The sequence below is a fragment of the Agelaius tricolor genome, unplaced genomic scaffold (assembly GCF_023055355.1).
Source record: "Agelaius tricolor isolate 1412-34295 unplaced genomic scaffold, bAgeTri1.0.p SCAF_10, whole genome shotgun sequence".
In the NCBI taxonomy this organism is placed as follows: domain Eukaryota; kingdom Metazoa; phylum Chordata; class Aves; order Passeriformes; family Icteridae; genus Agelaius; species Agelaius tricolor.
In genome coordinates this window covers 15,563,922-15,577,489 of record NW_027269270.1, presented here as the reverse complement: position 1 = coordinate 15,577,489, position 13,568 = coordinate 15,563,922, and the positions used below count along the sequence as shown (strand labels likewise).

Genomic DNA, 13,568 nt, shown 5'->3' with positions numbered 1-13,568 from the left:
CATAAGTCACTAGGAGTGTCAGCCTTGTAATTTCAAGCCAGATTCAGAAACAGTGGAGTATTTTGAGTCACTAGAGGGCATAGCAGTACCAAACCAATTTCTGGTTTTCCCTTATTAGTTTGATTCTGTATGAGAAAAGAGTAATTTAATCCAAAATTATTTGTAGTCTAAATTTGTCTTTAATCTGGGTAATAATAAATGCATGTCATTGGTAAGTGAAGAACAGAAGAAAAATAAAGCTTGATTAGCAGAGATGTCAGTTCTCCTTATATTTTCTGTGACTTCTTCAGTACTTCTTTCATTCAAAAGAAGTCTCCATCCAGCTACTTTTGTAAAAAGATGCAATATAATCCTAGAGTACCAGAGCTGGACATTCCCTGTGTCTCACACAAGATGTAGACAGACTGTTGAATCAGGAAGTGACTAGGCAGAAAATCTGTAGAGCACAGTATTTCTTCATATGGCTTTCCTGATCCTCTAGGTGCTAGTCTCCTGTAATACTGACATTTTAGGAGGAAAACTTCTATCATTGTAGTTTTTCTTTTAGGGCTGTCCAAAGATTAAATTGTGCTGTTAATTCTTTTGACACCACACATTGCAGACAGCAGGATTTAGAACTGTGCTTGTTGTAATGGTGGAGCATGTAAACCTTCTCATTTGGAACTCCTGCCCCCAGACTGGACTTCTTGTATCCCATTTCCTCTCTTGTATCCCATTTTCATCCTCTCTCTTATGTCTTTATTGCTCTTTTCTTTTGTTCTTGGCCCATTGAATTAATTACTTGTGATCTGCTTTTCTCAAATCTAAACCATATTGTTTGGAAGGACTTAGTCCTACAAAAATAGCTTGAAATAATGCTTTAAAGGTATTTTTCTTCCTGTGTGTCCATATGTCACTCCAATGTGCTATCTGAAATTATGTGACAGGAGAAATTGTTCTTTTAGAAAATAATACTGTATTAGATATTGTAACTGAAGAGAATCTTGTGAGTGATAAAAAGATTGGGAGTTACTGTCAAGCTCCCACAACTCCTCCTGTGTGCTGTTTATTAGATCCTCCAAAGCATCTCTGACACACTGCAGTCCCCACAGTATTTGTGTCCTTCTTTAGCAATCAGAAAATTTTGGGTAGGTTACAGAAATGCAATTATTTCAGCCACAGTGCCAGCCTCCTTACTGCTCCTTGTGCTAGAGAAGAATTATTCCTTTATCAATGCATTGATGAGGGAATAATTCTCCTCTAGCACAAGCTTCTTGTATTTTTCAGTGAGAGAGGCTGAAAGTACTGAGTGGTTCTTATTTACCTTTGTGGCTAAACAGCAGCACTCAGCATTAACTGTAGAGCAGTCGTTAGCTGTTCTCCAAGATGCACTGCTGCATCTCCAATTTGTTCAGCAGAAGTTAACACACTCCTTTACAAACCACTACAACTGTGTTTGCTACAACTAATTAGTACTGCTTGTGAAAAATAGTGCATGCCCCATGCTCAGGAGTCCTTTTGAAAGGAACAAATCTTTATGTAACATTTCTGATTTATGTGACCATTTTATACATATATAGAAGACTTGATTTAATCAGAAAAGCTGCCTAATCAGGATCTCTCTAAGGTGGTTGCCATGGCTGCTGCTCAGTTTCATTCAGGTAGCATTCACAGAGCTTCCATCCTTTGTGTGTTTCAGTCCTCCAGCCAGAAACATCATTCAGTCCCTGTTTAGTGAGGATGTACACTTCACTAGACAGTTCAGCAGCATTTTGTGTTGTTCTGTCCTTCTGTGAAGTATTTATTTCAGCATTTATTGCATTTAATTATCCCTTTTATCTTCTCTCTATAGCCCTGGCCAGAGAACTGTAGATGACTTAGAATTTATATATGAAGAACTTCTCCACATTAAGGCCTTATCTCACCTTTCTACCACGGTAAGTAATTTTAAAAATTATAACTCATCACTTAAAGGGAGGCTCAATTTTTACTTCTGGTTTTACTTCTGACTTTATCAAAGTTGGAGAGCCTGTAACCATTTTCATTTATACTTTCCATGCAAAGAATTTATTCCATCTGTGAGAATCACCCAAGCCCTTTGCAGGTGTAGGTTGTCTATTTGATATCAGATATAATTCTCTTCAAGTATTTCTGCACAGCCCCTCACTTGGCACAGCTACCACTGTCTGTGTTCCTGTGCATATGTAAATTAAGGTACTGGTACTACCAAATTTTGCAGAATTGATTTCTGTAGGGAGTCTTCGCTTGAACCAGTTAGGAGGAGGAATTATACTGTGGAGAAAGGTGCACTGTGCAGTGCTTTCTGGTTGGAGTTTGTCATTGAGTGAAAGAAAGCTCATCAGACACTTTCTCCCTGAAGTGGTCAAGAACAGCACAGAAAATCAAGGATAAATGGAACGGACAGGAGAATGCATCTGTTTAAAGTCTTACCATATACTGTGCAGACAACTGAAACAAGCTAAATAGCACTTTATTGGTAGCAGTAAAATGTGGATGCTTTCAGAGGAAGGAAACCAGTCAGAAAGTAGATTCATATTTTACAATGCCTTCTTCAAAATCTCTTGTTATTTTCAGTTGTTCTCAGTTAGCTTGGGCAGATGCAGCTAATTATGAAGCTGCATTACAGAAAGATAGTACTCCATGCAAACATATAAAAACCTGAACTATGTTTTTCAAAAAAGAGTAGGCATTCAGAGTTGGTATCTGAATTACATTGATGTTAAGGAAACTTCCCAGTTTGACCATTTGTGAGACTCTCACTGTCACACTCCCAGCACCAGAGACTGTCACTGCTGGGGCTGGAGCCCCTTCACAGGGGGCAGCTCCAGTGACCTGGCAGGTCCTGTTGGACTCATGCACATCCCCCACTTGCACAAACAGACCAGGTCTCCTCACTGCTTCCACCCCAGGTTTCCCATAGCAGAGCCTTGTGTGTCTTGCTCCATAAAGCAATTTATTCACAGTGCTGTAACACAGAAACAACTCAAGCTGGTGCCTCTGAGGAGGGATCCTCAATAAAGAAACCCCTGGGCTTTTATCCCCTCACCATCCAAGCATTCACAAGTCTCACCCTTCTTCCTGTGTCCTGTGCTCCTGCTGTGTCTCCCAGTGTGCATTCACCTGGCTGGTGCCACTTGTGCTGTTTGCTCTGAAGAGGGCTGGCAGTCCGTGGCCTCTTGTCTCTCTGGGCTCCCACACAGAGCTCAGTCTGCAGACAAACTGCAGCTTGCAAACCAAGGTACCTGCACTAGATGCATTCCTCAACATCCAAAAGCCTTAAAAATCCCTGGAATGTAGAGAAAAGAGTAATTAAAGAAAGACTACTGTAAGATTCAGAAATGACCCTTTAAAAGTTAAAGAAAAGAAACTACGCAAGATAGACAGATATTGAGACAGAGTGGAGAAAATTCTCGATACGGTGGACATAACTCAGAATAAAAAAATTTGAAACACTAAATATTTTCAGCTTAGAAGAAAATCAGTCTTGAGGTCAGATACCACAGCAAGTACCATATGGAACAAGTATGGAAAGTAATACAAACTGCAAAAATACTTGGCATTTTGAAGTACAGATGATTCCATGTTTTTAGTAAGAATATGGAAATGGCCAGCTTATTGCGTGCATCATGAACTAAAGAAGAAGGCAGAAACTAAGACTAGCTTAGAAGAACAAGAGATAGCATTGCTTCTATGAACCAGAAGATTAATGACCAATCAACTTGAAAGGAAATTGAATGTTTAATTTATTTTAAGTAAGGCATAATTCCTAAAGTAATAAGTTTTCTTGATATGCCACAAGCAGTAGAAAGTAAAATGGATAAAGCTCAAGTCTCATGGTGGTGAACTAATTCCTGCTAGAGAAGCCTGTGAAGTTAATGTACAAATGAAGAAGAATTATATAACACAGTGTTAAAAACAAGTTAAACCTCGGGCTTCATCAAGTGGATTCATTCAGAGCAAAGGCCAATGACTGAATCAACTGAGAAGACATCTGAGAACATAAATGGATAGAAATGCTCTCTGCTATGTGCAGAACAGTGCTAATGGGGTTGTATTTCCTGGCCTTATGAAAGTATCATTGCCTTTGAGCAGAAGTTATAAAGGAGTTTGGTGAGTTAAGTGCTACAGAAATCGCAGGCCTCTGAGTGTGTTCACTGGTCGGTGTACTTTAAGAAACTTCTATTTATCTCTCTTTTTCTCCAGGCTTCAAAAAGGGAGTGCTTTCCCCTGATTGTCAGCGAGGAGTTCTAGGAGAGGTGGCTGATGTGATAGGTTTATACTTGGTGCCTGAGCACCAAGGTTGGGTGGGTGCCTTTAAGTACATCAGTGCCCAGATTTTTCCACCCATCTTAGGAGATGCAGCCATCAGATTCTCATTTGGATTGTGCCCAGAATTTGAGAGCTCCTTCCCAAGTCTTTCTTCGTGGCCTAATTTTTTTTTTTTTTAATTTAAACAAACAAGACAGTGGTGTGAAAATAAATAGATGTTGAGGCCAGATTTTGATCTGTATTTAGCATGATTAAGTTACATGGTAGTACCTCTGAAAAATGGCTTGTCACCAGCTGACATTCTCCAAATAAGTGAATCTTGCTGCTTGGAAATTGGCCTCTAAGTTCTTGGAGACTTGTGGTTGTATGAAGAGAAACATAAAACACAGAAGAACTCAGGATCATACAAGATTCCTAGTGCTACTGCTATTTTGTGGCAGAACACAGTAGCAAAAAGCAGTTGTAAGCAGTGTCCCAGAGACAAGTGCCCAGTCAGCCAGAGCTGATCACACCAAGGGCAAGAGAACCCCAGCAGGGGGCTGGCTGACACCAAGGGCGGTGTCCTGCTCCTGGAAGAGGTACTGAGCTGGATGCTTTGCCTGGGAAGCTGTCAGGCAGAGAGGGCACTCAGCAAGTCCAGGTGGCTGTGCCTCACAGCTTGACCCAGCAGGAGCACAGACTTAGATCAGTCTGAACCAGATTCCTCAGGAGAGAACAGGAATATTTCCCTGTAGTAATTGACAATCTCTAGCTATCTTCTGTAACAGATTAACTACTACCATTTGAAACTTCCTGTCTTGTTAATCATTGATGGTCCTTTCACATGTGTGTGTACAAAGAAAGATGTGGAGACCCATATCTTAAAGATGCCCTTGTCTGAGCCATTTGGAGCCAGGAATTGTAGCTCTGTAAAGCCAATCAATAGGAATTAGGAGATCAAGGGAAGCAGACCAACGACTGATCAATGATGCAGAGGGAAGGAAAGTACAATGGGGCTATGTTATGTGACCTCATCACCAGGAGGAATGAGATACAGATAATAACTATAATTTCTCTTTCTATTTTAAGGTAAAACGGGAATTAGCAGGTGTCCTCATTTTTGAGTCACATCCCAAAGCAGGAACAGTCTGTAAGTAATGGAATCCTGTCAGATCTCTTTCTCACCTGTGCTATGAATATTTAAAATCCTAATGTTTAAATGACAAGAGCAAAACTTAGATGCATTCTTCAAACTTGATTATCACTTCATGTTTAAAGCCTAGGGTAATAAGTGTTAGCTTAGTCTGTTGCCAAGTGTGGGGACAATACCAAAATTTATTCTGTATCCTTGGTTGAGTGTATGTATCACTTACAATTTGGGTGTGTTTTTACCTAGAATTTTTGGTTTGACCAATCTCTATTTAAAATGTATTTTAATATAATCCTGTATTAAAAAAAAAATCTTCCTGCACAAAATAAAGAATTTAAAATGGTAGATTACTCAGACATGTTAATACTGAGACATTTTAGCAAATGAATATTAAATTCACAGTCACTAGAGAACTGGGTTAGAACATGGTGCTACTGGTGGGATCCAACCTGTGTGCTAATAGTAATTGATAACCTGACATATTGATAAACTAGTTGTCGGAGCTGTAATAGAAAAGAAAAGCAACTTTCACATCAGTGTAATAACATAACATAACTATGTGGGTATGAATTGTTTTTCTAAATTCTGAAGGCAGTTGCTTTTAAAATCATAGTATGCCCTTTTATATGGTAGACATTTATATGACTGTAGAGTTACCTTGAATCTTATTGGGTGAAGAATCTGGCCCATTTATATTTTGAATAACTATATTCTAACCATAAAATCTTTTCTCTCTTGTAGTATTTAATCAGGGAGAAGAAGGTACTTCTTGGTACATTATCCTAAAGGGATCAGTAAACGTAGTCATTTATGGCAAGGTATTTTTTTCAGAAGCTATTTTGTATGATTGTTATTATTGAAATTTTAAGAGTAAACTTTGAAGGAATACAGTTTAATTCAGAGTGAAATTGCTTTGTCTGACAAAACAAGTAGATTGTAATTTTATTAAGAAATGATCCAGTGGTTTCACTGATTATACTTCCAGTAGAGTGCTCTATAATTTTGGGATATATTACACAGTTTCTGACTATAATCCATCAGAGTTTCATCAGTATCTTTAGGACAAAGTAATTTCCTGGAATTTGGTGGACTGCCAGACTTCTCTCTCATGGGGGTTTTGCCCCATCCCTTTACCACCATGTTGTCGTGCATTTGGATGACTAACTGTTCTCATGCATATCTGACAAAAGTACTGCTTTGTGACTGGTGGTTCTCAGGTTGGTTGAAGCTCTTCCAAATTTATGCCAGCTATTCATTTTAGTTAAGCCATAGACCAAAAAGCATCTTTATTAAATTTCCTGCTTATGAGAGAGATTTTTCAAAGCAAAAAAGATATTGGTACACAGGAATCCCTTGAGTTTTAAACCCTACTCCTCATTGATTTCTCATTCAGTGACTGAGAATCCTCCATTTGAAAACAAAGCATTTCACCAAAATCTAGCACAAGGGCCCTAGTGATAAGTCTGTTCCTCAGTAGCACATATTTAGCCATGTTTTTTACATCACTGGGTGGGCCAGATCCTCTGTTACTGTGAATTGGAGGAAACAGAGCACTGCTGATGTGCAACAGCTGGAGATGTGTTGTTCTGTGTTAATTCTGCAAACTTGATTTTACTTTTTAGGGCCCCTATAAATAAAAAACAAAATAGTCGACAACTTTCTGTCTTCAGCAGGCTGAGAAGAGAAGAGTCCTTCAAGCTGAATGCAATTTCAGAGAACAAGCTGATTCTTTTCTGTTCTTGCCTCTTTAGTAATAGTAATAACCAGCTATCAAGTATTGTTTCCCAGTCATTATTTTGGCTGTTGATTTCCTGCCAAATAGATTTATTTTGGTGTTTGATTGTGAAGTCCAGTGTTTGTACAAGGACTTTCAATAGAATCCAGAGTAATGATGGGTTTCTGCATGTAAATGTTTTGCTCTGTGCAGGGTGTGGTATGTACTCTACATGAAGGAGATGATTTTGGCAAGTTAGCACTTGTGAATGATGCTCCCAGAGCAGCATCCATTGTTCTGCGGGAAGACAACTGCCACTTCTTGAGAGTAGATAAGGAGGACTTCAACAGGATCCTTAGGGTAAGAGTGGGGAGGGCTGCCCTCAGTGTCATGTCAGAACTTGCAAGTTTTTCTAGAGGCTGTCATTTCTATGAATATATTAATATTAATAACCTTGTTTGTAGTATGCCTAATTGTGGAGCAGAGATGAGACAGTCTAGGAGGTCACATAAAGAATATGTTCATCACCTTTCCTCTCTCAGCTCCCAGCTCAGACATGAAAATACAACCAAATGGAATCTTTTCTCTCACATTCTATAATCTAGAATTTGCCCTGCTCAGCTTTTCTTCATGCTGCTCAGGATTTCTTAGTGATATTCTGTCCAAATATTGAAAAAAACAAGATCACCCCTTCTCCCACATAGGTCAGTGTCGGGTACATTAAATTCAAGAGTTTCAAGGCAGAATCAAGTGGCAAATGGCATAAGTTACAGATGTCTTTACACAGATGTCTTTATCAGAGAACTCTAGAAAGATATTCCCGGACTAATTTGACGGTTATTCATTTTGGGGTAAATGTGTTCCAAAGTCCAACTGTAATTCTGTAAATGCAGGCTATTTTGTGGTCATTCATAGTAGAGGAAGTCAAAACTAGCATCGTCCTGTGTTTTAACCTGTATGTGCCCAGTATTGCAGCAATAAAACAGGTCCAGAAAGGATACTCCACTATAAAAATGACTTGTGGTTGCTGTACAACAGGGAATGAGGATCCCTTTGGGAGTAAGGCTGGGTTGGCTGTGGAGACTTAAAACTGATTAAGCTTTGGTCTATAATTCAAAGAAGATCCAAGTCCATGATCTTACTAATTTTTACCTGTGTTTTTTGAATGCACGTTATACTTAACTTTTTTCTTTTTCTACTCTGAGTGAGTTGGTAGTAGAAAATGAACAGTTTACTGAGCTAAGACTTTCTATTCTTAAATGCTATTTTCTTCTTTTTATTATTATTTTATTTTAGAGAAAAGTTAGATTGTAGAACATAGTATTTACATTTAAGTGGGGTAGAGATGACATTATATACAACAAGTTGGGGAGAGACTGTTTTCCAGCAAACATTTTTTTTTAAATTTGACATCTCCATAAAATGGAGATTTTTATTATAGTTCTTGCTCTAGTCTCTCCCACAATTCTCTGTTTCTTGCCTCGGTGCCAGTGCTTCCTTCTTGATTCTGCCTGTGAGAAAAACAGAATAAAGACAGATAAATACAGAGGGAAAGAACCAACACAAGTATTTTGTGTTTGAAAGTCATGCAGTTTGTTAGAGTAACTAATCAGGCAAATCAAATACAGTCACATTTATTAAAAATAATTTGTCTTGCAGGATGTGGAAGCAAATACAGTAAGACTCAAAGAACATGACCAAGATGTCTTGGTGTTGGAGAAGATCCCAGCAGGAAACAGAATTTCTAATCAAGGAAATTCACAGCCGCAGCACAAGTATGTTTTCATTCAGTAGTGCAAATGTCAGACAATTATTAACCTTTTTAAATGGTACTATTATCCAAACAATAGCATATTCCCTTTCAGTGGAAGACTGCAGTGCATATAAAGGTTTTCTTTTTTTAGTCATCAGCACATGCCCCATACTCAGTAATATATCCATTTCTAGCAGCACACCAGCTCTATGTATTTACACAATAATTCCCTGAAGATCTCAGTGTAGATACTTATCTCAAGAAACAGCTTCCAAATAGACTAAGCATGGAGATTGATGAAACCCTATTAATATGAGTTACTGTGTAAAAGATGGGAGGAAAATACATTGTTTTATTGTTAAGTACAGGTATCTTTCTTTTGTATTTTGAGCTCTAGATGCTAAGAAGAGTTTGCTATGCACAATTTATATACAATACAAAGATCTCATGCAATGAAAGTTGCAGAGCTTATCTTACAGAATAGTTTAGCACTGTAATAACAATATTAACTATATTTTCCTTTCTTACTGAAAGGGAAAAAGTACAATTCTGTTTGGATACTACTGTGATAAGAGTAGAGTGAGGCTATTATCATTCTGAACCTTGGTAAAACCCCTAAAGGCTTTGTAAATGTGTTATTTGCAAATGGATACACAATTTTCTTCAGAAGCATTCAAACAATTTCAACAAGTTTTGAATCCTTTACCCTGAACTTCACTTTCTCTTAAAAAAGAGCCAATTTATTGTGCAATACTTTGGGTACAGTTTTTATCTCATCTGGGATTTTATATACTTATTTTATCTGCACAACTGAATGCAAAGATTTGTAAAGATCTGTGAAGTTTGCATAAGCCATTCCTTGCATTTTATGTGCACATTTCACATTTTTGAGGAACTTCTCTTTTATTTTTCACTTGATCTATGAAAACAACTAGAAAAACAATCTATGCTACCAGGTAACCATGTACTCCTACAGAAGTTTTTCTTTGCCCAAATAGGGGGAACTTGACCATAGCCAGTGGATTTGCATCAGCAACTGCAATGCACAGCAGCTTGGTCATAGGTTTAAATCCATTTTCTTGGGTCTGACACAGTTTTCATGCTTCCAAAAGTGAAAGTTCCATTTGAACATTTTGAAACGCTGCCTTCCTTGCAAACTCTTTGCACCAGTGTTACTTGTATTATTTAACATTTTCTTTTTCAGAATTTGATAAAAATAGCCAGAGATATTTATGGTAAATGGTTAAGTTAGGCCTTACATACCAGGAGTATTTTTAGGTAAAGCTCAGAATTTCATTTCTGTAAATATTTTACTCATTTGGTCAGCTTTTGGGTACTATAAAGGTACCCAAAAGCAAGGGAGCTTTTGCTGGTAACTATGACCAACAGACATAAGTTACCCAGAAGAGGAAGTTACCCTGAAGGTTCACTGTCTGCTTTTCACCAGTTGGATTACTTTGTTAACACTGTGTTGGCAGTGTCTTTATGTTTAAAGTCTTCAAAGTAAGTTCACTGGGTCTGAGGACAATGTTTCTTTCCTTAGGAAATAGAGTAAGTGGCTACAATTATGTTTGAGAGACCAAACCAAAATTACCAAAGTTTCTTGATTTCCAGAATGTGTTACTGGAATGTGTTAGTTGAGTGTTCAGTACTTTTGAAAATGACTGCCCAAAAGAGGAGCTTATCAGGCACCTCTTCTCAGGAAAAAACGAATTTTCTAATCTTGGCCTTGGGAGAATCTTCATTTTGGGAGCAGATCCTTTTGGTTACAGTTTGGATTCCACTGCCTCCTCTACGGAGGAGACAGAGCTCCTACCCAGCTCCCTGAGCTGTGCTTTCCTCAGTGCCAGTTTCACTTGGGAGGACTGGCTCTGAATTACCCCTTACCTAACTCTTTATGGGTGATCACACTCATGCAGCATGAATCCAGCAGCCCTGCAAGTCACTTCACTGTTCATTTCCACTTTCATATTCAGAGTACAGCAACCTGTGATTTCTCTGCTTCACTCACTTAGATACTTGGTTAGTATCTCTGTGAGAATGTGCACTGGCTTAACAAGTGTTTGTGTTCTTGGGACATCAATACAGTTCTTCCAAAGAGGTTGGCAGGTAAAAGAACTGTGACGGTCAGTGCTCAAAGTGAGGAGGAGCTCCCAGGAGCTCAGCTCCACCACTTATTTCTCAGCAGGAGCAGAGTATCTTCACTTCTCAGGGGTTTTTTTCTTTCTTTTTTTTTTCTTTTATTTTTTTTAAGTTTCATACTTCATCAGTTGAATTCCAAAAAAAAAAAGAAAAGAAAAAAAAGATGGAAAGATTGAAAGAATGGAGTGAAATATAAAAAAATCTGATCCATGAGAAAAGAGAAAAAAAGATGACAAGTTTTCCAATATCATATGATATTCTGCTGGTACTTAAAATCTTGCTAGTGTTTTTGCATGACTCAGAAAAACCTGGCTGTTGCACTAGTTCTCTCACCTCACTAAACTAATTCCAGCAAATTGTACAATTCTCAGTTTATCGACTTGAAACCCCTCAGCTGTGCAAGGTGTTGCACAAATTTGAGGATACAGTGTGCTATTTCATTATCTGCCTCCTCCTTCCCAGACCAGCCTGTGTCAGGGATGCTGAAGGAAATTGTTTCCTTGCTCTGACACTGATACACACTAGTTCTTATTTCAGGCTCATGGTGAGCCTGTTAAGACGCTTTAATGACTGCAGGTTGTTGCTGTTACTTAGCTAGTTATTCTCAGTGGAGGAGCATTTCTGCTTGTACTTCTCTGAGTTTGGACCTTTGCAGCTCTGCTGCCTGTGGTGTGGTTGTGGTGGTGTTGTACTGAAGTGCTTGTGTGGGGAGGGGGCTGTCTCTCATCCCTGGGCAGGGTGGAGAATATTGCTGTTAAGGTTTACGGGGGGAAGCCAGCAAAGATTGTGAGGGGTTTTGCCCTAAGCACACAGAGATTCTGGTCAGAGCAGGTGTTTGGCACACAGCAACACAGCAGTCCTGATCTTCTTGCTGCTGCACAATTATTTCTTGATTAACTCTTTTGGCTGTGAGATGCTAACTGCTCCTTTCCCTCCTTCAGGTATATTGTGATGTCAGGAACCCCAGAGAAAATTTTAGAGCACTTTCTAGAAACTATGCGCCTTGAAGCAACTTTAAATGAAGCAACAGGTACCTACACGGCAGAATCTGTTTGATTATTGCCCTATTAGGTGGATTTGCTGTGGGAACAGTGCTTTGAAAAGCCCCTATGGTGGTGGTTTTTCCCAGAAGAACTGTCTGCTGCTCTGAAACAACCCCAAGAGAATGAAGGAAATCCAAAATTAAAAATAGGAATCCACTTTTCCAAGCCTGCTCTATTGTGTTTGTACTTTAAGGTCATAGTAGAACAGCAAAACCCTCCAAGGTGCCAGACCAGCACTTATGACTTTAATTAGGCACAACCATAAGGCCTGGACAGAGCACCACATTAGTAATGGCACTCCTTGTTCTGGAGGTCACTGTGTGAAATAGCTTGATACCTCCAGACATTACATTGTGCTAGTATAAGTGTTCTCAAATCTTCACATCACATTTAAAATATCACAATTTACATTTTGTGGTTGTGATATTTTCCCATATGCAGGGAAAAAAAGAATTGTTACTCAATGGAGAACTTGGCACAGCATGAGCTGAGTCCCAAGAATGCAGGTTGCTGCATCTGCACTTAGTGGGCTGCTTTTCATTAGTGTAAAGAGAAGGGAGAATTTACATCTAGGGATATAGATATTTGCAGACTTACATTTAGTAAGTACTTTAATTTTTGAAGAATCATTCACAAAAAATCCTCCTAATTCTCATAAAGTAATGCATAGACATATATTAAACTATGTAACATTGCTTTTGCAAGTTCTTTTTGCACTATAGATGTCTGCTAGGTACATATTCAAAGGTGTTCTTAAATCCAGTTAATCTGTAATTGACCTCATAGTATTGGAGAAATCTCTATAGTGGTCCATAAATGGTGTAATTGGTGAAAAATTACGGAAATCCTTTTAAAGTGTATGCTTCCACTACTTTAAAGACAAAAATAAAAGGGATCCTTTTCACAGATACCTGTTTACTAGAATTGCAAGCAGAGTATTTTTCTTCAGGCTTGCATATAATCACAAGTTTGCCATCCGCAGAATGCGTATATTGTATATTTTTCAAAACAAATTATTTTAAAAATATTTTAAAACTTTTTACCAAAACATCTAGTGACAAGATTGTACCTATATCCCAATACAATATAATGTGTCACAATTCCTAAAGTTAGTTTTAGGATATAGGATCAGAGAATGCTGGAAAACTGAATTTTTTTGTTTATGCATTCTTTTAATTTAAGAGTATTTAAAAACCAATTTGCTCTGGGTATTGCATTGAAAAACTGCTGCCCTTCCAGAGGTGAGTTTTTTCAAGTGAAAGATACTTTCATATAGGAAGTGGAAGCAATGATGTAAAAATTATATTGCACAGTTGTCTTCATATTTCTTCTGCCATTCTTTACAATGTTTGTAAGTTTCTGTTATCTCAGAAGTTGCACTGTAGAAATAATACCCAGGGGTATTGTGTTCACTGTTTCTCAGTGATTCCATATAAGCCTGCCAAACTCATTCTGGCCTCTGCAGCCAGGCTTTATAAATCCTTCTTGTTGTAACAAATACAAAGATAAGGCAAACTG

At 38.3% G+C, this 13,568-nt stretch overlaps 1 protein-coding gene across 3 annotated transcripts in view; it reads left to right on the top strand.

The window, feature by feature from the left end:
* RAPGEF4 (Rap guanine nucleotide exchange factor 4) overlaps positions 1-13,568 on the top strand; it is a 141,856-nt gene that overhangs the window by 94,362 nt on the left and 33,926 nt on the right. For all 3 annotated transcript variants that reach the window (XM_071434900.1, XM_071434901.1, XM_071434902.1), the window contains 6 exons: positions 1,832-1,916; positions 5,338-5,398; positions 6,140-6,216; positions 7,326-7,472; positions 8,772-8,887; positions 11,949-12,037. In XM_071434900.1, coding sequence (XP_071291001.1) covers positions 1,832-1,916; positions 5,338-5,398; positions 6,140-6,216; positions 7,326-7,472; positions 8,772-8,887; positions 11,949-12,037 — 575 coding nt within the window. The remainder of the gene's footprint in view (positions 1-1,831; positions 1,917-5,337; positions 5,399-6,139; positions 6,217-7,325; positions 7,473-8,771; positions 8,888-11,948; positions 12,038-13,568) is intronic.